The sequence below is a fragment of the Rhipicephalus sanguineus genome, chromosome 8 (assembly GCF_013339695.2).
Source record: "Rhipicephalus sanguineus isolate Rsan-2018 chromosome 8, BIME_Rsan_1.4, whole genome shotgun sequence".
Classification (NCBI taxonomy): Eukaryota; Metazoa; Arthropoda; class Arachnida; order Ixodida; family Ixodidae; genus Rhipicephalus; species Rhipicephalus sanguineus.
In genome coordinates, this window is record NC_051183.1 from 141,358,032 (window position 1) to 141,382,178 (window position 24,147).

At 45.6% G+C, this 24,147-nt stretch overlaps 2 protein-coding genes across 2 annotated transcripts; one reads left to right on the top strand and one right to left on the bottom strand.

Moving 5' to 3' along the window:
• The first annotated feature begins 13,018 nt into the window (after positions 1-13,018).
• On the top strand, positions 13,019-16,899 carry LOC119403546 (uncharacterized). Its single transcript, XM_049418416.1, is given in 4 exon segments — positions 13,019-13,224; positions 14,081-14,771; positions 16,177-16,576; positions 16,579-16,899. Coding segments are annotated over 4 exon segments (1,578 nt in total). The 3' UTR covers positions 16,860-16,899.
• A 2,858-nt stretch (positions 16,900-19,757) lies between these two features.
• LOC119403547 (peroxynitrite isomerase THAP4-like) lies at positions 19,758-23,942 on the bottom strand. Its single transcript, XM_037670476.1, has 4 exons — positions 23,807-23,942; positions 22,019-22,841; positions 21,557-21,700; positions 19,758-19,810 (listed from the first exon to the last, which is right to left on the bottom strand). The coding sequence occupies exons 1-4, from the start codon at positions 23,870-23,872 to the stop codon at positions 19,758-19,760; spliced, it is 1,086 nt and encodes a 361-aa protein (XP_037526404.1). The 5' UTR covers positions 23,873-23,942.
• Positions 23,943-24,147: the final 205 nt, after the last annotated feature.

A 24,147-nucleotide genomic window follows, 5' to 3' on the forward strand; every position in this document is an offset into this window, starting at 1 on the left:
TGGTGTCCTGACTTCTTTCTTGTGCCTGTGTTTTCACGCCCTGTCTGTTATTATTGCAATGGAGTGCCTATGGCAAATGTACTGCTTCCAAATTGTTTTTTTTTTTTGCGTCGTCAGTAGAGCGAATTCATATGCTTCAGTTCAGTTCACATTGGACAAGCATGGCCTTTTTGGTAACCAGCTATGGAAAAAGGTTCCTTCAAGGTATCTAGGTGTGCCGCTTCAGCATTATGACAGAAGTGCGAAATACTGGGACCACATTACTCCAAAGGTAAAGGAGAAACAAGAGGGTGGCAGGAAGACGGTGAGATGGGCTAGTTGGTGAACATTCATTTTGAAGTACAAAGCTTATACAACCTAATACTTATACAAGCTTATACAACCTAATAAGCGCTGTCCTGTCAAGTTCTTATATCTTCGGTCCTCGTTTTATGTGCGCTTATAAGCTTTGTGCTTCAAAATGAGGGTGGCAGGGGCGGAACGTTTCATTGTTTGCTAAGGCCACTGTTTACGACGTTTTCCTGGTTACCGAAGTGTGGTACATACTAGAATTTTCGTCTAGGTCACGTGTGAACGTTCAGAAAATTCACAGGGTGTTCGTTGTGTTCATGTGGGGGTCCACTTGGGAGCGGACAAGTCGGATCAATTTCTTTCGCTCTCTCAAGCAGGGTGGCACTCGTGTAACTCACCTTTTTATTTGTCAACGTGTTTCTCGTTTTATGTTCCTGATGAATCACGAAGACAACTTCTTGCGCTCGACGATTAAAACCGGACAAAGCTGAGTGCTTCCAGGCTTAATAGCATCTAGTGCGTGCACAATGAGCGGTAGAATCACGGGTTACCCAAGGGAACTAGCAGATGCATATCGGTTCTTAAGGGCATGATTCTCCTGGATTACTTCATATGTGCATCAAGGAAGCAGCTTTACAAAGACACGTTAAACAACCCCAGGTGGTCGAAATTTCCGGAGCCCTCCACTACGGCGTTTCTCATAATCATATCGTGGTTTTGGGACGTTAAACCCCAGATATTATTATTAGCTTTACAAAGATTTGATTCATGTTGTTCTGCCAGTGCCCATGTACAGATGTACAAACTGTCGAGGTCCGGGACATGATTTTACTGAAAGAGTTCAGCGGGCGGTTGTAAAACCGACTATGAAATGATCCTTTTAAATGCGAAGCATTTCTGAGCGAACCTCTGGCACTTTGAGCGTTTCTGTCTACGTATCTATCCATCTATCTACCCGCCTACGTCTGGGTGCTCTCATGTTCGCTTCCTTAACTTGATACGATCAAAATTGGCATGGGAAGTTAACAGGACTTGACGAATATGATTGCCGGGTCATGACCCGAGCAACGTGAAAATCCTGTCGCGTACGTCGTCAAGCTCTTTGCTCCAGACACGTGTGGCACAGACCCGTTTACCCTGGGCTGCGGTGTACGGGAACCCAGGAACGGCGAGAACGGACATTGGTAATTTCCATTCGAGAGCATCAAGAAAAACCGACATCGGCAGCGTTGACCCGGCGAATGCAAACAATAAAATCATAGGATCCCAGCAGGAAACGAACACAATCATTCTGCGAGGCAATCAGGTATTCTACCACAGAGCCCCGCCAGGTCTATAAACTGGTTTGTAAAAACAGCCTATGTAGGCGTAATGTTGGTGCAACGCAAGTTGTGGTTGGGGTATTGGCTATCTAATTTTACAATAAAGTAGTAAACACTACATATGCACTCCTACGAAACAGGCTTCATATCAGATTAACGTCTCTGGTTCCAGTGTTGGATCCGCTTTTGTGGCAGTCCAATAAACATTACATTTGTATTCCTATGATTAAGCAAGCCACATTGAAGCATTGCTCGACCACGGAGGAATATATTAACAAAAGTAACGCATGATATTCACATGATTGCACTATAAAGTGCACTTGGTTTCGAATATACGGAAGTATGTACTCTAACGTGAGGGCTGACGTTACGTCGCACCATAACTTACCTTTAAACGCCAGTGTTGTCGACGTGCATGGTAAGCCCACGATGTGCACACAGCTACGACACTTACAAAACCACCTCGATCCACCTCATAACGCTTGGCTCAAATTCATAAAATACAGCATAGAAGTACTCGGTAACTGCTTCGCATGAAACCAATACCCACAATGCGTGGGATCTCCCTAATTCTTTTATCCGCCTCGTGCGCTGCTGCTTTGAGTTGTACTGGTGGCGCCACCAACGGCGAACGGTGGCGAAAGGTGGATACGCGCTGCTCATAGAAGCCGTGGGCAAAGCACCCGTTACTCGCCGTTTTTCTATTCATTTTTCATTCTGGTTTTGTATTTGTACTGCCGACGCTGCTCCACTAGGCAGCTATGCCGTGCGTTACGTTGATTGTTCTATATTATTTGTTTTAAAATGACAGGCCCGTTTTTTATGCGTGCGCGCGGTGCACTGCGTACGTTTCTTACGTGCATGCGTCCAAGTTGTTTGCGTGATCTGTTAACACAGATGAAATAAAAACTGTTGCAGTGCAAGCCATTCTTGTTTTATTGAACACCCCAAACAGTACAACAACAATGACTATTACGGCTGTATGTCTGCTTAAGAAACGCACAAAGGACACGCGATTTTATCTTCGCCCAACACTCATAGCACTCAACCAGGCCAAAAAACCGAAATCTAATTTGCTGAACGTTTTAACAGCCGTCAGACAGCTGCATAATAATGCGTGAAAGTACTTTAGCAAATTACCAACAAACATTCACACAGCGTTTGTTTTTTTTTTTTGTTCACAGACCATGTTGGCATATGAGAAAGTTCTAACTGCATTGCAATCACATATTTCGGAATATCAAATCACTTTCACCATTGAAGCCACAATCCTCTAACACATGCGCTTTAAATTGAGCATGGCATTATTCAGACCTATATAGGAAATACGCACGCGTGTAATGTATCTCGCATGCTAGATTCTCCGTTGGTGCGTGCAGCTCAACATAAAATGCGATTCTAGAAGTAATGTTCGTGGAGTAGCCAGCATATACAAGGGCAACTACTTACAACTTCACTTACCTTTGCAAAAACCGTATTCCAATTGCAATTCAATATTATCCGACGCAACAACGATAACAACACACTAGTTGCACACAGGCGTACCAGGTTGACGCGCGAGGCCAAGCGCGGTATTTGAAGTGTAGCACAATCGTGCGCGTACAGTACGCTATTGTATTCTGGTACAATATCGTCAAGCTTGCAGTCACTTCAGCGGTTCCCACGTTGTAGCACCAGTCGACGTACTCGCGTCATCAAACTGCTACGACGCCGAGAACTACACACACAGCTGACGTGGAAAAACACGGTCTTGCAGGAGGCCATCTTGTCCAGCAACTAACGGAAAAAAGTACACCACTGAGGCGTCTGAAACATTGCCGTTGATGAGATGGCAGCTGAACGAAATCAGGGCTCATCGTCCGACGTGTGGCCACCACCTTAACACAATATTAACGTTGCAACGTTCAAGGAAGACGCGACGAAAGCGACGAGCGCAGCCGGTCTTGTCGGGTGCGCTACTGAACTGCACAGTGCAGAGTGCGCGCTCTCACGGCCACCGAAAGAAATAAAAGAATGTGGAGAGAGGGGTCACCTTGGAGCATGGCATATCCGTGGAAGTAAGAGGAAGTGTTGCGTCGTCGGTGTGGCGTATTGTCGAGAGATGGCGCTAGTTTGTTTTTGAGCAACGGAATCGCAAACTTCATTCGAAATGCATGGGATCCTATGGGGGGTCGGGAGTGGGTGCAACCGCTTGAGCCGAGCGGTGGCACCACCATACCGATGCACGAGGCGGATTGCGATAGCAGTTATATGGACACTCTCGGCTGATTTTTGCCGTCGCCGTCTGTCGACGCCATCATGTCCCGCATATGTATATGTATATATATATAAAAAAGCACAAAAATAAAGCAGAAGAAAAAATGTAAGTACCCTACCGCGGATTCGAACCAGCAACCCCTGCTCCCCGGCGCGCTGTATTAGAAAACTCAGCCACACGCCATGTATGCGCCGGCAAAATAGCGACGAGCTATTTATCTACACCACATCTTAAAGCAAATAGGCGCACTATGGGAACAAAGACAAAAGGGAGGAACCGAACGACACAAAGTGCACACTCGCAACTGAAATTTCACCACCTGCCCCTTTTTTTGTAACGTATTTATGTGTACTCTTTCAATAAACTTTCAGTTGCGAGTGTGCGCTTTGTATCGTCGGTTCCTCCCTTTTGTCCTTGTTCCCATAGTGCGCCTATTTGCTTTAAGATATGAACCGTTAACACCCAGCCCAAATGGCTGTTTTGCTACAATATACACCATGTACGGCTGGTGGTAAGCAAGTCTCGGAGGAGCGTGAGCGTGTTTTCTATCACGCAACGCTCCTAATTTTCTTTCAATTTGAAAACTGCCCTTGAGTCGCCCACGACAAAATGACCCTTTTCTGTACCCACTCGTGATGTGGAACGAAAAAAAATTGCAGCATATCCACGGGTGAATGATGAAGGGCTTGGGCGAAGCTCCTGAAGCAATCATATGTATAGCAAATGTTCAGTGGTTTCGCCCAGCAGTAATCAAAGCGATACGCCGCTTTGATTATTTTTCGTGTTTCCGTTTTTCCTTCTTGTTTATTTTTCTATTTTTTAAATTTTGTTATATATTTTTTTTATTTTTCATATTTTTTATTTTTATGTTCTCTATATTTTTTTTCTTTTTTTACTTTAATTTTTGGTTTATTTTGGTTTTCTTTATTTTTTCTATCTCTATGGGACAGCGCCATCTAGTAAATCGTCACCCAACTGCAGTTTGCATGCATCTCTATGGGACAGCGCCGTCTATTATATTGTTCGGGAGATACTGCCGTGGTTACGCCTGACATGGGACAAGGTTCGACTTAAAAGAACATCGGAAACACCTTGCATCAGACGCCCCCCGTGTGGCTAGAGATGCAGGAGGTAACTGCACGCGCCACAGTTTAAAAGAAAAGGAAATATCGAAGAGCGTCTGATTCTCCATTGTCGACCATTGTCGCAGCGCTCCTAATTTTCTTTCATTTCGAATACTTCCCTTGACACGCGCACGACAAAGTGGCCATTTTCTGTGCCCACTCGGGATGTGGAAGAAAAAAAAAAGACAAGGAACACCGGGCGCACCTAAAGTCCCTGAAAAATAACTAAAGTAGCGCCATTCGTGTCAGTGTGCAGGCACCTCCTCTCTCGTGCGCTTTGTAGATTGCAGATGAAGTTAGTTGAGCTGCGAAGCTCGCAGAGCGTGGCTATTGCACAGAAAGGGAGGCTAGTGTAATTATTCCGCTAGCGCCCCCGAGTGCGCTGCGGTTCTAAGTGACGCAGGGGGAAAAGTTCGCGAAATAAGGAGTATTAAAAAAATCACGCCATTTCCACGAAGTGAGTGATGATTGAGGAGCTGGCTCGGAGAAGAACAGGAAAACCAGTCAATCTTCCGTAGAAGTCCTCTACCATCATATGAAGACGTGACACACGTTGTTATACATACATATATAAACAATGTTTTATTAATTTATATTTTGATGAACCATGTACCCAATTTACAATTATATACACATTCATGAAGTATATATACAAGAAATATCTAAGAGCGTCTGATTCTCCATTGTGGACACTTTCAGACGTAATGCTCCTCATGTTCTTTCAATTTGAAAACTGCGCTCGAGACGCGCACGACAAGGTGGCCCTAAATACGGCTGTCCGACGCTCGCCTGGCTGTCGACCGCGTTCCACGCTCGCCCTCTGAGAATTAATGGCCACGCTAGAGGGAAGACACGACGCGCGTAGCGTTCCTCTTCGCGTTACACGACGCGTTGAATGGATGGATGCAGGTTACAGCGAGGGTCTTCGCCCCAGCTTAAAAAAACTGGTGAGCCAGCTCCTAATAGCGATAAATACGGCCATGTAATGTGTACAGAAGCAAGTGGCGTCTTTCCATGGTGTCCGACAGTATAAAATTGTACGGTACATAATGTTTTAGTAGGCAAAAGTGCTCGCTCCTGATGGCAGCGCCACTGAAAACTCGGCGGCGCTAAGAAATGGCTAGTTTTTAAGAGTGGCGCACTGGTTTTTCAGAAGGTCGTACGAACGCCATCTTGTTTGTCCACGTCTCGGTTGCTTACTTGATCGGTGCACGGTGCGCGGTCGACCGGGCTTAAGTCAGTTCGTACGGTGGTTCTGGATGCTTCGGGATGCCGACCTGTTGTGCCAGTGGCAGCAATCACCGGTACAACAGCAGAAAGAAGGTGTTTTCACTACAGCAGGTAAAATTCGTAGTTTCCCAGAGGACACCCTAGAGGCGCTGATGCAGCTTCTAGGAGAGAAGGCAGAGGCGAAGGGACGCAGTTGGCGCTACTTTAGTTATTTTTCAGGGACTTTAGGCGCACCCAAGGAGGTTAAAAAAAATTACTGGAGTGGCGATTATTGCGCAATAGTGAAGCCGTGCCCACCAAAAGATGGCGGCTGCGCCCGCCATCTTACTAGGGGCAAGATAAACCATCGACGTTTGGCGAAGGAAAGCGAGCGTTTTGCACGCACGCCAGAGAAGTTTAATACGGCAACTTTTACGGGTCAGATACGGCTGCAAGTGTGTCCTTGTGTCACTAGTTTTCTTAAGTAAGCCTCAAAGTCATCGCAAATTTTATTGGACATCAATCGTCAATAGTCCTCTCGACGGGTTACTTTTGTCGGCAACAACGATCTTTTATTTTGTAATTAACGTAGGATTTACACTAACAGATCAAAGCCAGTTGATCTCTAAGTAGGCACCGCCAGAAAAGAGCATGTTTCCGAGCTCTTTGGTTGGCAAAAGCTGGCTTCACTTTCGCTGGCAAGGCGTTTCGACAGCTTCCACTCCAGAAATTTTTTAGGGGCGAAGCTCCTTAAGGCGGCACCCGTTCGTCCCTCGTCGTGCTCGTAGTAGTGAGTAACAAGTCTTACCCTTTGACCTCCAAGGTGGTGCCGGTGGGAGATTTCTCCTGTGCGTTGTTGAACAATAAAAAATTCGCAGCGTGCGCGTTAACTAAAAGCCGAATTCTTCTGTCTCTGTAGGAGTGTAAGTGTTAGCTAAAAGCCGACTTCTTCTGTCTCTCATTCCCATTAGCAACCATTGTTTACCTCCAAGGTAGTGCCTGGTGAGATTTCTCCTGTGCGTGATTAAACAATAAAAATTTTGTTCAAAACGCCGTTGATTGATGAAATAAACCAACGAAAGACGCCAGATGTTTTGTAAAAACAAAACGAAAGAACGCCAGATGTTTCTAAAGCAAAACGAAAAAGACGCCAGCTGCTTAACGAAAGACGCAAGGTGTTTTCTAAAGCAATGGTTTTCTAAACAATGAAAATTCACAGCGTACATGTAAAATTAAAGTGAGCTGCAAGTCGTCATAACTCATCGAACCTTTAGTATAAACGCGCCCGATCTCACGTCGGTGATGATGTACTGGGCAGAATTCACGGAAGATTCACGGTTTACCGATGAACCTCCGCAGCTTCGCCCACTCATCATCATTCACTCCGTGGATATGCTGTGATTTTTTTAAACCTCCTTGGGCGCACCTTGCATCAGACGCCCCCTGTGGTAGGAGACGCAGAGGGTCACTCCACGCGCCGCAGTTTAAAAGAAGAAGAAATACCTGAGAGCACATAAATTCTAAATTTCCCCACTTATATTAACCGCCGGTTTCATGGCCAATCCCCCGTGGTGGGTAAGAGCCAGGAATTAAAGGTCAAGCAAGCAAGCAAGCAAGCAAGCAAGCAAGCAAGCAAGCAAGCAAGCAAACGTCTGATTCTCCATTGACGTCACTTGCAGCGTGTTGCTTAAGCACATAGGCGTAACTACTGTGGCAGTTGTTAGTTAACGCTTGCCTTGTGCATGCTTGTGCGTTCATTTAGGGCGTCCTTCTTTGTGATTCAGCCGCACGCTGCAAGTATCGAGCTGCTTCTGGTTCTTCGTGTGACATTTCGATTTCTTGCTATCGCATTCATTGCTTCGCCCTTGCGGGGAAACTGTGACTTTTTAAATTTCAACGTAATACCACGCGCAGGCCGACCTAGGTGAACGGGTTTTTGTTTTTTAGGACACCACCAGCTGCACAAGTCAGACAATAAAAGCTTCGCTTGAAAAATAGAAACAGATGGTTCTGGTTCAATTTAAGCGTTATATTGGATAGATATGATATCGGAGCATAACTTTACTTAAACTAAGGGCCCATTTACTCTAGACATAATTCATGAAAACTCATTGAATAACTTCACTGAGAGAGCAGACGGTTCTCTTGTGAGCAGCTGGGATTGTTGCGGCGCCTGGTGGGGCAGATCTTCATCACGTGCTCCTTTCAACATGGCCTCTGAGATCCGCTCTGGCCGCGCCACGAAACAATAAGGTAAACAAAGAATACACCAAGGCACACGAACGCCGATGTACGAGTGCCACTGTCGAACACCTAATTCAAAAATTAGGGTCACCTCCAGATTTTTTTTTTCCTTTTTGAAATGCTTTTGCGCAGCACCCAGCGATACAAAGATCGCGCCCGGAATTGTTAACGCTACAGCGTTAAGAGCTGGTTTTGCAGAGATTCCAGTGTCGGTGTCGGCGTAGCGGCGGCGTGTTTGGTTGCAATCGAAAAAACATTTAATCAATCAATGAATAGATAGATAGATAGATAGATAGATAGATAGATAGATAGATAGATAGATAGATAGATAGATAGATAGATAGATAGATAGATAGATAGATAGATAGATAGATAGATAGATAGATAGATAGATAGATAGATAGTGTTTAATGTCGCAGAAGTTCGCTAAGAAGTACTTCGCATTTATTAAATGCCGACAGCCGAGCGCGTAAATGCCGCGCCTGGGTGCTATGCAGGATGGCCCGAGCTTCTCGGGAACACGAGTTTGCTCCGAGCTCGCACTACGGCGTACATGACAGGAAGTTGCTGCGGATAGCGCGATAGCAGCGTTGACAAAAACGGCCACAAGAACGAGCATGGCGTCACAAACGCATCTGCGGCATTTGCGGCGGTTTTCAAAGGGACACCACGTGCGAACGCGTGAGCGTCACCACTCAGTCAACATTTCAACAGTGCAGCGACGTCAGCGTGACTGTCGCGCTATCTTTTTTCCAACTGAACATCGTGCCTCTCACATGAGTGTTCGTGGGTGATTATCCTCTTTCGGGCAAGTTCTTTTGTTCCATCTGAAGCGTGGAAATTTCCACTCTCGTAGGTAAGAAGGGCGCACACGCAGCACTCTCGTGCAGCTCGTTTCCTTATCGAATATTACAGATAAATAAAGGAGAGGTTACTGCTACTTACATTGCGCGCCTGGAAATTTTTATGCAGCAACGAATCGGTAGAAGCAACTTCTCCACAAATAAGTAAATAGTAGGATTTCTCGCCGCAAATGCCACCAGGGGCGCTTGCTTCATTGCTGCGAGTGGTACGTCGTACGTCGTGAGCGCACTGAAACTGAATGCGAGACATCGTATCCACATGATGGTATAACATTTAGTTTTTCGTGCCCGTGTGCATAGTCCAAGTCTGTGCGATTAAGCTCAGAGGTGAATCGTGCTGCTCGCTGGCGTTGCGGCGTGAGCACTGTTCTTCGGCAAGAGCAAAGGCGGTGGGCGGACCCGACCTTCGCCGCGGGCGTCTCTTAAGCAAACTGATCGACGCGCGAACTCGGGTACAAACGTGTTTATTCTGAGAAGGCCCCAATTCAACTCGTCACTGTCATAGTGCCTCTGTGGCTGTCAATCGTTTCATGCGGTGGACGCAAAGCAGCAGCTCCTTTGCAAAAATAAAAATTTGGTCAGCTTGCCCTACTTGTGCAAGGATGGAGCCATCAGAGGAGCTTGTGATGACCTAGCTTCTTCCAGCTTTTTACGTAGCACAACATCTGTTCAGTCTGCTCGGTCTTCTTCGGAGTGAAGACCGCCTCAGCTCGGCCTCAAATTGTCTAGGTCTTAACACCATGATGAATAGTCCTGTTTTAAGTGTTAATGTTTAATTACCACAACATTAATCAACGTAGTATAATTAACATGACATTAACTAGCGTGTTGCTAATTAGTATAATACTAATTAGCGTGGACTTGGCGTGTAAAGTCTTAATTATTTTGGTCTTAACTAGCTTGCTCCTAATTAGCTTCGTTAGCATGATTCTAATTTGCTCGATCTTAGCTTGACACGGCTTCATTGGTATGGCCTTAGTAAGATGTGGCTTAATTAGCTCTGTCTTAGCCTGACTTGCCTTAATTAGCTGTCATTCCGTTTTGTTTTACTTCTCCTCATCATCAATTAGCTTGCTCATAGCATGTCCTGACTTAATTAGCAACGTACACCGCCCAGCCAATTAGCTAATCAGCCGGGCGCATGTGCTCTGGGAGCGAGTAGACGATGAAAAAGAGAACGACGAGGATGTGCGCCGGCGGAGCAACGTGCTAAAATGTACAGGCCGCGGCCATAATGATCATAATGTTACTAACAGCGCAAAAAAAGGACGAGGGACCAGGAAGAACCACAGACAAGCGATGGTCCCTCGTCCTTTTCTTAGTAACATCGTGGATCACCAACTTGCCCAATGAATCGCTATCTTAAGTTATAATGATCATATGCGTCGCGTCGGCTCTTAGCTCCGACCGCGCTTCTGTAAGGCGCTCGGTCGGAGCTAATCTCAGAGGCGATGGTGCTTATTATTCTAAAGGATACTTCGTGTAGGCATTAAGCGCTTGAAAATGAATTTAAAGAGCTGGTACCTCTAAAAAATACCGTAAGTAAAGGTTTCTGACACTTTTCTTACATGGGTGCACTTATGAACTGAGTGGAACGACAAACAAATGAAAGATGCCTCTGGTTTGAAGACACCACCCAGCTTTGTCGACCGCCCTCAGCGTGACGACGAGTTCCACCGTAACCATTGCAACGCAGCGCGTGCTAAAGGATGGATTTGACCTTTTTGTACTGTTAGCTCGTTAAAAAGGGGGTGTCGTCAGAGCTCGGAAAGATTCCGAGTTTCGCCAAACTTGGGCCATCCTGCAAAGCACCCCAGTTTGCTTTTCTTTATCGCGTTAGTACGCGCGCCTGCGCGTGTAGGCAAGTTAAAACTGCCGCTATTTCTTTCCTAATCAGTTAGAGAACGTTCGTATGCTTAATTGGGGCCTGCTAAAGCGCGCGCAATGCGTAAAACATGCGTTCCTCCGTGTCCAAAAGCTTCGCCAACGACTGCGGCGCAGCCTCTCCGTGGCCCCTTCTTGTAGAGACGCTAGCAGACGATTCCGCGACGGCACCCAAGAAACAATAGCGGACGCGCCCAGTGTTGCCGGAACACCAAGCATTATGAGTATCCCCTAATGTAAGCGAAATTCAATCGTAAGCGAAAAATTGTCCGTGACTGAAAGATCACGAAAAATTCAAATAAAGAAAAACATGACTCCTAGCCGGAATGGAAACCAGGCTTCCCGCGTGGAAAGAACGTCTCGTGTATACCACAGAGCAGAGCCAATCTTTGAAAATGTTTCTGGAAAAAAAATTGGCCGCGTATCTGCGTGCTTCGCTGCAAATGTCGTCTAAAGACGATAGAAGAGGCGCTGCGTGAGATATGGACGCAATCTGGCAATACGTCGGGAAACGTGAATGCTGTGTTGCGGGCTGGTAGTCCCGGCGCAGCGGCAGGCGAAGACCGGCGGTGACCAACGCGACCGGTGGGGACGCCGGCCAGCCCGAACACGCTGTTTGGCGCGATGCGCCGAAGGAGAAGAAACGTCCGCACTCAACGAGTACTCTCCACAAACTCTCTTATTTACACGTCGCCTGGGTAAAACAGGAATGCCAGAGCGGCGCCCCCTGTCATTCGTACAGTGCAATACCGAACAGAAACCGATACAAACATGAGCTTGTGCAGTGGGCACGAATAAAGACAAGTTTCAGCGCAGTCGCAGTTTCAGCGCAGCTTAAGAAACTCGGGTCTTAAAAATGGCGTATCTATGTATTTTCTATTAAAGGAACACACCACCTAATACTTACCTAATGGTGTTGTGCCTCAGATATGCGTAATATTTACTTTTTGATCGACAACGTTCACAAGTATGAACAGCCGTACCAGTTCAAGATGGGTGGGCGGTAAGCAAGTGGTTCAACTTTGGCCGGGTGGCTGAATCGGGGGACGTGCCGACAAACAGAAAGACAGACAGACAGAAAGACAGACCAAAATTTCTGCGTTTAAGTTCCCCAAGAAAGACTATCGTCTTTGAAAATCGCGCCATATCCACGAAGTGTATGATGATTGAGTAGCTGGCTCGGAGATAATCGGGTAAACCGTGAGTGCTCCATACAATTCCTCTACTGTCATATAAAGACGTCACATGTTTTTATAGTAGCGATTGTGGTCAGGTTGTTGTCGAACCACGAGCAGTCGCAGATCTGGCCGAACGTGTGGTCGAGGAAATCAAGGAAGTGTGGTTTTGCCTGTGTTAAAGTCATCATGAAGGCGCTCGAAGAACAAGAGGAAAAAGACTTTTCTTTCGCGGGAGACTGCGCGTGCTACAGTTGGCTATGCTATATGTGGTTTTGCCTGCGTTAATATCATCATCAAGGCACTCAAAGAAGAAGAGGAAGAAGACTTCTCTTTCGCGCGAGCTGCGCCTGTAGCGGTCGCCTATGGAACTAAGGTTACGCTTAGCACGCGGGACATTGCCCCAGCCTAAGAACTTGGCGAGCCAGCTCCTAAAAAAAAGAAACTATGTGCAGGTGTTTTCTAGTGCGAAGTGTCCCGTTAACACATTTAAAATACGAGATATGCAAAATTGCTCTGTGGTCTGGCAACCCTGAAATTCCGCCATCTTGTGTTTGTCAAGGATGCGACGGACGCAGCTTCACGCATGCCGGCATCGTAGAGTGTGTTAACGCGAGGCCAGAAAAATCGAGCAGTCTTTTGGAGTAACATGGCAACAGGACAGCGTTTTCCCAGCGTGGACCATGTCATGTGGCGGAACAACCTAGAGGACCTGCCACAGGCCGTCGGTAGCTCATTAGAGAGCCTGCTGCAGGCGTCCACGCCATCGTTTCGGCAGCGAACGAAAGCCTATGCCCTTGCCGTCGAGTCCTACACGTTGCCGTCATCGGTGGAAACTAACGCGTGCGATTCAAGGTACGTGAAATATCTGTCTCATGCATTCCATGGAAAGGCTATTATTACAGCTAAAAGCAGCATTCAAGCAGCTTGTGTGAGACGTCGTTCATGTTCGTGTTGTGCACTCCTGCGCTGTCAGCTTTGCAACATCCTATGAACTGTCACAAGAAAGCTGCCCTCCCCCCTCCCCCTCCTTCCTCCCCCCCCAAAAAAAAGCATATTGTCATAATCGGGCAGCACTATTGTTTGCGCCGAAAACTGAGCGTATGTTACATCCGGCGTGTACGGCGGCGACGGCCGAGATATCGCTTGCAGGTCGGGCAGTGTCAACATACGTGCCTAAGCTCCGGAAGGGCAGTGCGCGAGTGCTCTGCGCTGGTGGACATGGTAGTGCCACCTGAGTGTGGGTACCTCAACAAACGATAATCATGAGACAGTAGTCGTCGCCTACGTGCGCCGAAGGGGTTGAGCACGCGTAGGAGTGAGACATGGCACTTACTAAAATCCTACCGATTAGCAGCACACGTCTGATGTCAACACGACGAGCGTATTGATTGATTTATAGGTGTTAAGCCAACCTTATGCGAAATGCGCCGCTATTTTCGACTTGCGACCGTTGTAAATGTGCTGTAGCCAATGTTATCCTTTCGAATAAGCGCAGATACTGAACGATATCGCATTCATGGTATCAGCATATTGATTGCGTTTACTGCAAATGGCGGAATGTACTCGATAGACATGTTTATTGCCTGCAAGTTATATGTTGTCCACAGCTTCACCTTAACCATATTTCCCACTTTTGTGGGCAGCTGTTATTGCTTAGTAAAAGAATTTAGCTGATGTGGCAATTTCTGCTTTTGGGCTTTTCCCGCAGACTTGGCCTTGTCTATGCACGGGCCACGTGCTATAGAAGCCAGAAGAAGACTGGCCGGCCGTACAAAGTACGCCTGACTTTCAAGTTATCAAGTGGTGCTGTTGAAGATGCAACCTGTGAGTGTCCTGCCGGAGAAAGCGGGGCATGCAGCCCTATCCTGGCCGCACTTCAACTTCTCATCTTTATGAGAAAACGTGGCTACAAAGAGGCTCCACCCGAGTTGAGCTGCACAGAACTGCCTCAACAGTGGCGGCGACCTCGACGACAAGGCATAAGGCCTGTGAGTGTGCAGGAAGTGGACTGGAGGAGCCCACGTGAAAATGGTGTACCAGAGCCGACACCCAGACGGTTGTTTGATGCTAGAGCTGTGAAGGATGACGAGAAAGAACAGCTGGACAGTCTCCATCAGCTCGGAAGAGTCCTTAAGGAGCTCGGCAACGATGACTTTGGTATGGTTCTGATGGCAGCCAAAGGTCTATTTGTCGAAACAAAGCTTGGACTGGCACCTGTTGGCTCACCATTGTCCTACCAGAGGGCAATCGTTCCAGGAGGCTTCAAGACGTGGATGTCATCTAGCATCTCAAAAGGAACGGGCGATATCACTCCTGTCCCAGAGCTCCTGCTTTTTGAAGAAGCGTTGCCGCATACCTTGTGTGGCACTTACACTGCAGATGAGCTCAGGATATTGAATGCAAGTATATTTTGAAGAACCTTGCAATATAAATTTAGTGGGAGCAGCTTGGATACTGCTGTGCAGACAACAATATGTTGTTTTTTTTTTTACCTTGCTCTCATGCACTACAAGTAAATGGTTGCAGAATAGGCATAAGCAGGGTGCACTGACAGGTTACGCAAAGCAGGCTGGTCATTGTAATGCTACATTTTATCTTTCTTTTATTTAGAGTACTGTAAGGAGTCTGAAAAACTATACAAATTTACAACATGCAATGCACTATGACAAAAAAAAGCATACTTGGGGTTGTCATTCTGACACAACAATAATCGTCATTTTCATGCACGCTTTGTCCTAACCGCTGACCAAGTACTTTGTGGTTATGAACAGTGTGTGGCCATCAGTATGACAGGAAAATGACTTTTAACAGGAAAGTGGTGAGGTGAGCGCACAGTTTTCAAGAAAGGAAAATCAAGAAAGCGAGGTGTTAATTATGGCTGTGCGGTACAAAGGTGCCTCAAGTACTTCTGCTTGCCTTAATGTGTAGTGCATATCGTCGCATGCCTTTATAGACTTAATTTGATGTGTTCTGGTTTCACCCGCAAAGACTGTTAGCAACGCTCAGCGCAGACCACACCACTATGCCTTAGAAGCTTCGCGATCGTTTAACATCATTCCGTTGACATTACGTGCAGGACGTGAATAGCCAAAATTATTCGATAGCTTACACGAGCACCAGTGATAATGCTCGAATGTTTGATGCCGCATGTATAAATGTCGACGCACATCACTGTAAGTCAGATTATTGAAGGCCGGTGTTCTGGTCCCCGCTATCAGTTTACCGCATGTATCACTTGCACTTTGACTTCTCCTTTTTCGGGCACAGGTTCGCCCAAATAAAGCGTTTCGTCTTGAACCCGCCTAGGGCTGCCTTCTCGAACGACCACAGGAAAATATCTACGCCGCAGATCAGTAGTAGAAAGGAAAACAGTAGTTGAAAGATCAGTAGTAGAAAGTTGTCCTCACATGCGTATTTCGGTATTTTAAGTTTAGGAGACAATCACAAGAGTGCCCACACATAGGTCGATGGGTAGATAGATAGAAACCTTTGATCTGCTGAGAAATGCACCAAATAAAAAAAACGAAAATCAAATGTTAGTTCCATAGTCATTATACCTTTGTGTGGTGATCTGTTAAAAGTTTTGCACTGTGCACACTTCCTTTGCAACCATGAACCAAATAGCCCATGTCACAACACTGGTGCATTTTGAAAAAGCTAAATGCAAAAGTATTGATTTGCCTCACATTAGGCACTTAGTAACAAATTCCAGCTGGAAAAATTGTTTAGTAGCTCCCACCAGAGTGCACTTCATAACTGTGTCACATTATTGGTTATATACATGTTCTTGCTTTACTTTTCTAGGAACTTAAGGTGTCTGCACAAGACGCACAGGAACTTGAACAAAATTCAAGGCAGCAGAGCCACAGTTCACACTGGAGAGATGGACGTCGACATACATTAACTGCATCGCATTTTGGTCGTGTAATTAAGAGAAATGAGTGGACAGAAACAGGGCTGCGGAACCTCATTAAGCCAAAGGACTTGTCTCGCGTTCGTGCTGTGCAATATGGAATCGCCAAGGAGAGTGTAGCTGCAGATCGTTATGCAAATGTAATGCAGTCGTATGGCCATAATGTGACACTACACCATTCAGGATTGGCTGTCAAGCCGGCCTTTCCATGGCTTGGAGCTAGCCGAGATAGATTTGTATATGACCCAGAGGAGCTGACATATGGTGTCCTTGAGATCAAGTGCCCTTACTCCCGAAGGATAGCCAACCAGAAGAAGCCAGGAGCAAGAAGTTCTGCATGATTTTTGAAGAAAATGATGAGCCACAACTGGACCGTGACCACGAGTATTATGCCCAGGTGCTCGGTCAAATGGGCATAACAGGCTGCCTATGGGCGGACTTCGTGGTGTGTTCGGAGAAATGGATAGCCATCGAGCGTATTCGCTTTGATAAAATAGAGTGGCTTAGTATGCGTAAAAAACTTGACAAATTTTTTTTCGAACACATGCTGCCTTACACGAGCAGCCAGCACTGAGAACTGAGACTAATCCTTAAGGAAGTGCAACACCATGTCAGGTGCAGAATGCCTCAGGGAACCGTTTTTTTTTTTAACACGAAAGTGTTTTATGCCGGGGTCCACCAAAATTTCAGTATCGTATTTCCGTCACGGAAATGACGTCGAAAAAACTTACACAATCAGATGGCAAAGAAAAAAAGTTCCATCAACGGGCATCGAACCCACGACCGCTCGGTCCGCAACAGCAGATGCCGGGTACACTATCCACTGGGCCACGGTCACAGACTCTAGAGGCTTTACAAACGCGCCTTTTATATCTACCGCTCTCCCAGTTGGCAGGGTGGTGTTGCCCTCTGGGAGCGGTAAAGTAATTCGTTATTACTGTGGCCTTCCGCGATTGGCACCTGCAACGCGTTACACGTCCGTCCCATTCGGCGCATTTTCAATAGTTCAGTTTTGTCAATGCCTTAACACACCACGAGGTGACGACCTTAGCCCAAGCGTCGTAAAGCGTCGGCCTCGCTCATAGCATCACGCTAATCGAAACCAAAACTAGCTCTGCGATGCGCGCCTGCCTCACCTGGCTGTAACGCCGCATTCCTCGCTCACGCGATCGCCCCAAGAAAAATCGCGGCTGGGCTACCGGGGCGGCAGGACGCGCTTTGCATTTCCCTCTAATCCGGCCATGGTGTTCAATCACATTTTAACATGCCACAGGATGGCGACCAAGTTCTGCATCCAATATGCGACGCTTTTCTGGCTATGACACCTGGTTCTCTGATTACGCTTTCACCGTTAACTACTACAGCTAATTCCAAGGGTTTGTTTATTCGTTTAACATGGACGTTAGTCGTCAGGATGGAGATGTACCACCAATCATCCATGTGGGTGCATCCGCGTTAAACGGTGCTATAGCTGGCAGACATCAATATACATTGTGCAAACTTTCTTATATCACTGTACAGTAAACATTCAGTTACTTCTGTAAGGGCACGCATTACTTTCGTGTTATTCCGATTCCTATGACGGAGGGATCAACCATGTTTTTTAAAGTATTCTTTGATAGAATTTTAATTGTGAGCCTGGGGCCGATTTCAAGTCTGAGTAGCTGCTGGTTGTGTGTGCAGAAAATCAACCGTATTGCATGGCAGCAGAATTTGTAGCAGTGCTGGCATGCTTCGTTTAGTTGTATAGAAAGTGAGTTGGTAGACACACTTACGTGCACAAGTTGATTGACCTGTGTGGGTCTTTACATGTGGAGCCTTCTGTAGCAATGATTATATTAAAGCACTTTTTTGTTTGTCATTCTGCCATAGGGCCTTGCCTTTCACTTAGTAGGACATGAATAAAGTTTTGAAGGTATAAACATACAGTGCACAAACCTTGGCCTGAAGTTCTCTTGGGCTAGATTTTATTGCCTTATGTGTGGCAATTTTTTTGTTTGCCATTCACTTTCTTGGTTGAATGAGGCTTTGTGATGTGTATCGCACACTAATGCATCCTAACCAGTGAATGCAAGATTTCATTGCAAGCTGTTTTTGCTATTTTACTGCATTAGTTTTGGATCTCCACCTTGCACAAGTGTGTACTTCATGCTTATGTGTAATTTTTTCAATTTTAGTTTCCTTAAAAAATTTTGGTGATGCGTTGTGATATGAGTGTGCCTAGATATCACTCTCATTTGCTCTCTTCGTGAAATGATGTTTCTATGTAGCGCATGTCAGAGCGAGAGGTTCAGATGAAAAAATCTTGTGGAAACATCATTTTTATAGCTTTGTCTGTAGGAATTACCGCATTTGTTGTGTAATTTGTATTTGTCCTGTCAATTTGGGCTAGTGAACAGTGCAAAGTTGACTTCTACCTCATGAAGCTTTTATTTGGCTGGTGTATTATGTGCAATTTACATAATTTGTTACATTCAGAGTAAAGGAGCCTAATAGGACTGTAGCAGATACATTGGCTTATGTTGCTTTTGCTGTGATGTGCACTGTGCATTTGTTTCATTATTATATTCACATCTGTTCATGTTTTCTAAAGCGATGTGATATTATACATCACTGTGGTAATGCAGTGAAAAAAAAACTAGGAATTCTAAACTGTGTTACTGTTGCTAGTTTGTTCAGTCAGTGCAATATGTGTTAAATAATAAAAATGTTTATTTTACTTTCTCAAAGTGGTTTGATACTTTGCACATAAGACAAGAACTTCTTTGAATCATGTGTCTTTGTTGTAATGGAAAAATTTTCTACTCTCAAAAGCATGAAGTTCATCTTGAAGGTGCTACTTTCATTGGAGATATAAGCGTATTTCAGTCAGTGTGGTTTTAATTTACAAATGTTACTGGTTAGGTGCAGATGGGCATATTTCCTGCTCACCAGCACGTTCAGATACCACACACCACTATTTAAGAAATTTCGGGGCACATGGCTAACTGTGCCTTAGGTACAGTAATGATGACAGCATCTGGTTTAATCTAATTATGACTGGAGTTTAACATCTCAAAACCACGATATGATTATGAGAGACGCCGTAGTGGAGGGCTCCAGAAATTTCGACCACCTGGGGTTCTTTAACGTGCACTAAATCTAAGTACACGGGCCTCAAACATTTTGACCATATGGTATTTTTTAACATGCACTGACGTCGCACAGTACACGGGCCTCTAGCATTTTGCTTCCATCGAAATGCGACTGCCCAGATTGAACCTGCTACCTCCGGGTCAGCAGCTGAGCACACGAATGTCTCATTTTGCCTATTTTCACACTACAAAGCCACTAATAGGAAATGCTTACAGCAGCATGCTCATGTTCATTGTCCCATAGTAGAAAAAGCTGCTAGTCAACATAGGCATACAAACGACATGATAACCATGTGTAAAAATGACATACATATGTTTTATTTATTGAAAAACACGTATTACAAGGAGCTTGATGTGGGCGAGTTGGTGTAAAATACTGGATGAAAAAAGGCTGCACGAAAAGCACAAGGACTACAAGGCACACTTACAACAGATGAGCGCAAATTAACAACTGAAGTTTATTTGACGAGACATCAATACTTATACATGAAAAAATAAGAAATCAAAGTGAACCCCATCACGTGTTCAGGTTCTATCGCAACATGAAGGCAGTCTCTTTTTCATTAAGTGCCACTGACGGGCAACTAATGCATCTGTCACCTGCACGTTCAATGTAATAGGCTTCGAGGATCTCCCCTCTCCAATCTATCCCCGGATCGAGCCAAGAACTTTAAGAACTGGATGGCAGTTGCAATGATTACAGTGCTCTGCCATATGCCCGCCTGCCGTATTTACTCGAATCTAGGCCGGCCCCGACTCTAAGCCGACTCCCGAAAATCGCAAGGCCAGAAAAAAAAACTTAATCCCCCCCCCCCCCCGCTTTCGCACATCGTTTTTTTTAAAGAAACATCGGCTTAGATTCGAGTAAACACAGTAACTGTCCAGTTGTGCTCTCGCGCCCTCTCGTTGTAGCAGCTTATCGTTTGTCCAATGTACACCTTGTCGCAACTTAGGGGAACCTCGTAGATAACTTCTTTTTTGCATTGAGTGTACTGAACCACGTGTTTCTTGGTGCAGGGATCCCATTTTACTTTTGTGCATCAGTGGACAAATCATGGACAGTTTACACGGGGCACTGAAGACAAGATTCACATTATGTCTTTGCGCAACTTTCTTCAGATAGTGCGAAATCCTATGCCAATAGGGGATAACATGCACCCTCCTCTTAAAGGGACACTAAAGAGCAAAACGATTTTTCTTATATTAGTGAAGTAATCTTTCACGATACCAAAAACACCACGCTTGCTGAGAGAAGACTCTTAGTAAGCGACAAAACGCGCAAAGACAAAATGTAAGTGGCGACGCCACCTTGAAGTTTCCATACCATTCGCCGTGACGTCACATGTTTTCACGGCGCCTACTAGGGACTACGTTGCTCCTAATCGGTAAAAATGAAGTACATTATCCTCTGAGGGGGTCATAGACTTAACATACCAAGTTTGAGGCAATTTTGTTGAGCCAATGGCGCCAAAATACGATACACTTTGAAATTTGTGACGTCACGCGGGGAGATTTCGGCGCGAAATTTAAAAATGAAACTTTGAACTTGATTTCCTCCTCTATTAATAAACCTATGATGGCAAAATTAACGACATTAGAGTTCTCAGAGCACAATTTATCTATCTAAACCGATTCATTGTTTCTCTTTAGAGTCCCTTTAAACAGGAAAGGCAGGCGGGTAGCAAAGAAAAACCAGCTGATAGTTGGTGCTCCTCTGTTGTAAGCGTACCTTGCAGTCCTTGTGTTTTTCACGCAGCCTTTTTCATTCAACAAGTAATACATGGCAATGCACTTCATTAAAACAACTAAATGTTCAAGGGTTTGACACGTCTACACTTGGTTGCAGAGGCAAAACTGTGCACTGAAAACCAAACCATTCCTATGGTCCAAGGCCCTGCACAATTCTTGCGAATCAAAGGTGTTTGAAAATTTGTAAGTATTGTGGTTACACTCCAGATTTGATTAATTATGGGGTACAGTGTGAGAGGTATCGGTCGATCATATATGTGAAACGCCTTGATTCTCTGGATCCTTCGCTCCACATGAATTCTCAGAGAACCAATCTCGCGCGTTTCCTGCACCTGGTCGCTCGTAAATGTACTGCCTCGGAGAAATGGCGGCATGTTTAATTTCACACCCTTCTTTTCTAAAAGATCCTCGATACGGAATCCCTTGTCTGCCATCACAGAATCACCACCTTCAAAATTCAAGTTGAGGAATTCACTTTGAATGACACACTCCCTGTCGGATATCGATCCTGTGTACAGGTCTGACACAAAGGCTACAAGGCCACATGGTAAAAACCCACAAGTCCTTTCAAAGTATTGCACGACTTATATGTGGAGTACGTACTCGATTGCAGCGACAAGGAAGATGGTACTTCACATCTGATTTCGGTTGCATCCAAGATTACTCTTGTGGTTCCGTACTTTTCTGCAAACTCTGGTGGCATAGTCGCATCAACGACTTCTCTCGGTGGCCAAATAGTCATGCGGGCCAATTTTGAATGCATGAAATAAATTAATCCAAGATGTAAAGATTCTAGACACCGTTGATTGTGCAATATTGAACCTATGCGCCAAATCTTCCTCTAGCAAACCGTGGCGCAATCTCACCAAAACTAAAAAGAGTTCATTCTCCATGGAAAGTTTTCTCCTTCGGCCTTTCGCCGATCTTCTAGAATCATTCTCTGTGCGCAAAACATTGCATCCATTGTGTCCTGGATTGAGAAAGTTCATCAAAGCCAAAAAATGTTCATACCCAGGCAAGCCTGTATAAAATAGCACAGCCTCATCTGATCCCTTGAATCTGTCAATACAAAAGGCAGACGTCCTCTCTTTTTCTGCTTCAAGCTCATCGATGAGATTCTGATTTTCTACTTGGAGTTTTCGAATAGCTGCTCTTGCAGTCTCCAACTGCTCCTTGAGATAAGGACACTCATCTCTTAGCTTTGAAAGTTCAGCCCTTTGCTCTGAAATGATTCCCAACAGACGCTTAACCTCCCCTCCAGTGACCACAATTTCACTGTTTGGCACTACTGATGCTTGTTCTGCCTCCATTCTGCTGTCGCTGCACACGGCTGCCTCTTCCAGCGCAGTATCCTCGTTGCTGCTGTCTGGTCCCTGTGAAGACGGTGCCTGACGTGGTCTCTTTGCAGCTGTGTTCGTCATCTGTTGTGCACGTTGTTTCGGAGGCTTTCGCACTTTTATCTCTTTAGCGAAACTGAATACCGATGGCACTGCTGTGTCTCTCAGAAGCCCGTAGGCACTTGCTACACCAGGGATATAGTCACATTCCTTAAAATGCTTGGAGCAGACCTTCGTTGACTTGGTAACTTGAAAGTGAGTGCCTTCGTCCCTCTTTATGGCAATAATCCACTTCTTGTAGGTTGCAGGATCACGTGGAAAGCGATGGAAGGACACCTAAAAAAAGCAGTAGGTATGCGGGGACTGTTTGTGAAGTTATAGGCTTATCTGCCTTGCCTTGGACTTCGCATGGCTATCTAGCATTGTATCAGTCAGTGACATATTTGCGGACTGACCATGTAACTATGCAAATGATTATTTGTTAAAGTTAGCCACATAAAACCTGATATGTAATGGTGACTTGGACATACCTAAAGTAAACTGGTCTGTAAATGCAACAGTAAAATGTAGTGCACGCATTTTTTTTATTCACGTTTTTAGCCATTCTGTATGTATAACTGGGGTGCAGTCCTCGGTGGGAAAACCTCCAGAATAGCTATGTCCTACTGAGACGCAACAGGTACAGAATCCCGAAATGTTACTCGACTGGGCAATCGCTTTTACTGGACGACGCGTCGTTCTGCCTCAAACGATAAGACACCACGCCAGCAGGTCACAGGTGCGCGAGCATGACACCGCGCACGAAAAACAGATGAATTAACGAAAATATATTGACAACCGCCACCTTTGATACTGCGAAGTCGCATATTGTCTCAGTACAACTTAAAATAAATTCTGGGTTATTAAGTTCCAAGATGACATCGTCGTGAAGCACACCGCAGAGGGAGGACCTGGATTAACTTCAACCAGAAGGGGTTCGCTGACGTGTGTGCACAAAATTCACAGTACACTGAAGTCCGTGCATCTTACCCCCGTTGAAATGCGACCGCCGCAACTGGAATTCAAACCAGGCAACGCGACTGCAAAGCCACTACCACATCGACTAAGCAAAACATGAAAATCAATAAGAAGCGCTTAAAACACTCGCGCCGAATCAAGGTGTAACGTTGGCAAATATTATAAACCAGTGTAATCACACTAAATCGCAAGCAATGCTGCTCAAAGCAGCGTGACTGAGTGACGCGAGCCCTGTGCAGCTAGCGGTGCTATTTTACTACGATGTATCAGGAACGCCCGCTTACCTTGTTTCCATCGCTGTCAGTAACTCCACGTTGATTGCAGAGTGGGACGCAGCAGTGCACTGGCATCTTAGCGGCAGCGAGGCGTGTAACCTACTAGGCCCGCGCGTACGCCGCGCTTGAAACACGCCTAGGTTAGCCCGGCCACGCGTGCTGCTTGGTACGCGCCGTCAAACACGCACGACAAGCACAAGATGGCGACAGCAGTAGATCTTGCAGCCACTAGATGGCGCTGGCTATTTTGCATATCTCCTATTGCGTAGCGGAAGCGTATGATCGCATCAGGCGTCACAGCATCTGAAATGCACAAGTAATGGGTTATTTGCAGGCCCCACCATTAGAAG

Bases quoted from the DNA above. Each gene is read 5' to 3' on its own strand.
- LOC119403547 (XM_037670476.1), bottom strand. From the start codon at position 23,872: ATGCCAGTGCACTGCTGCGTCCCACTCTGCAATCAACGTGGAGTTACT. The intron at 22,842-23,806 runs GTAAGCGGGCGT...TGCTTTTTTTAG, and splicing joins CTGACAGCGATGGAAACAAG to GTGTCCTTCCATCGCTTTCC. The intron at 21,701-22,018 runs GTTTGCTAGAGG...GTGGCCTTGTAG, and splicing joins TTTGGTGAGATTGCGCCACG to CCTTTGTGTCAGACCTGTAC.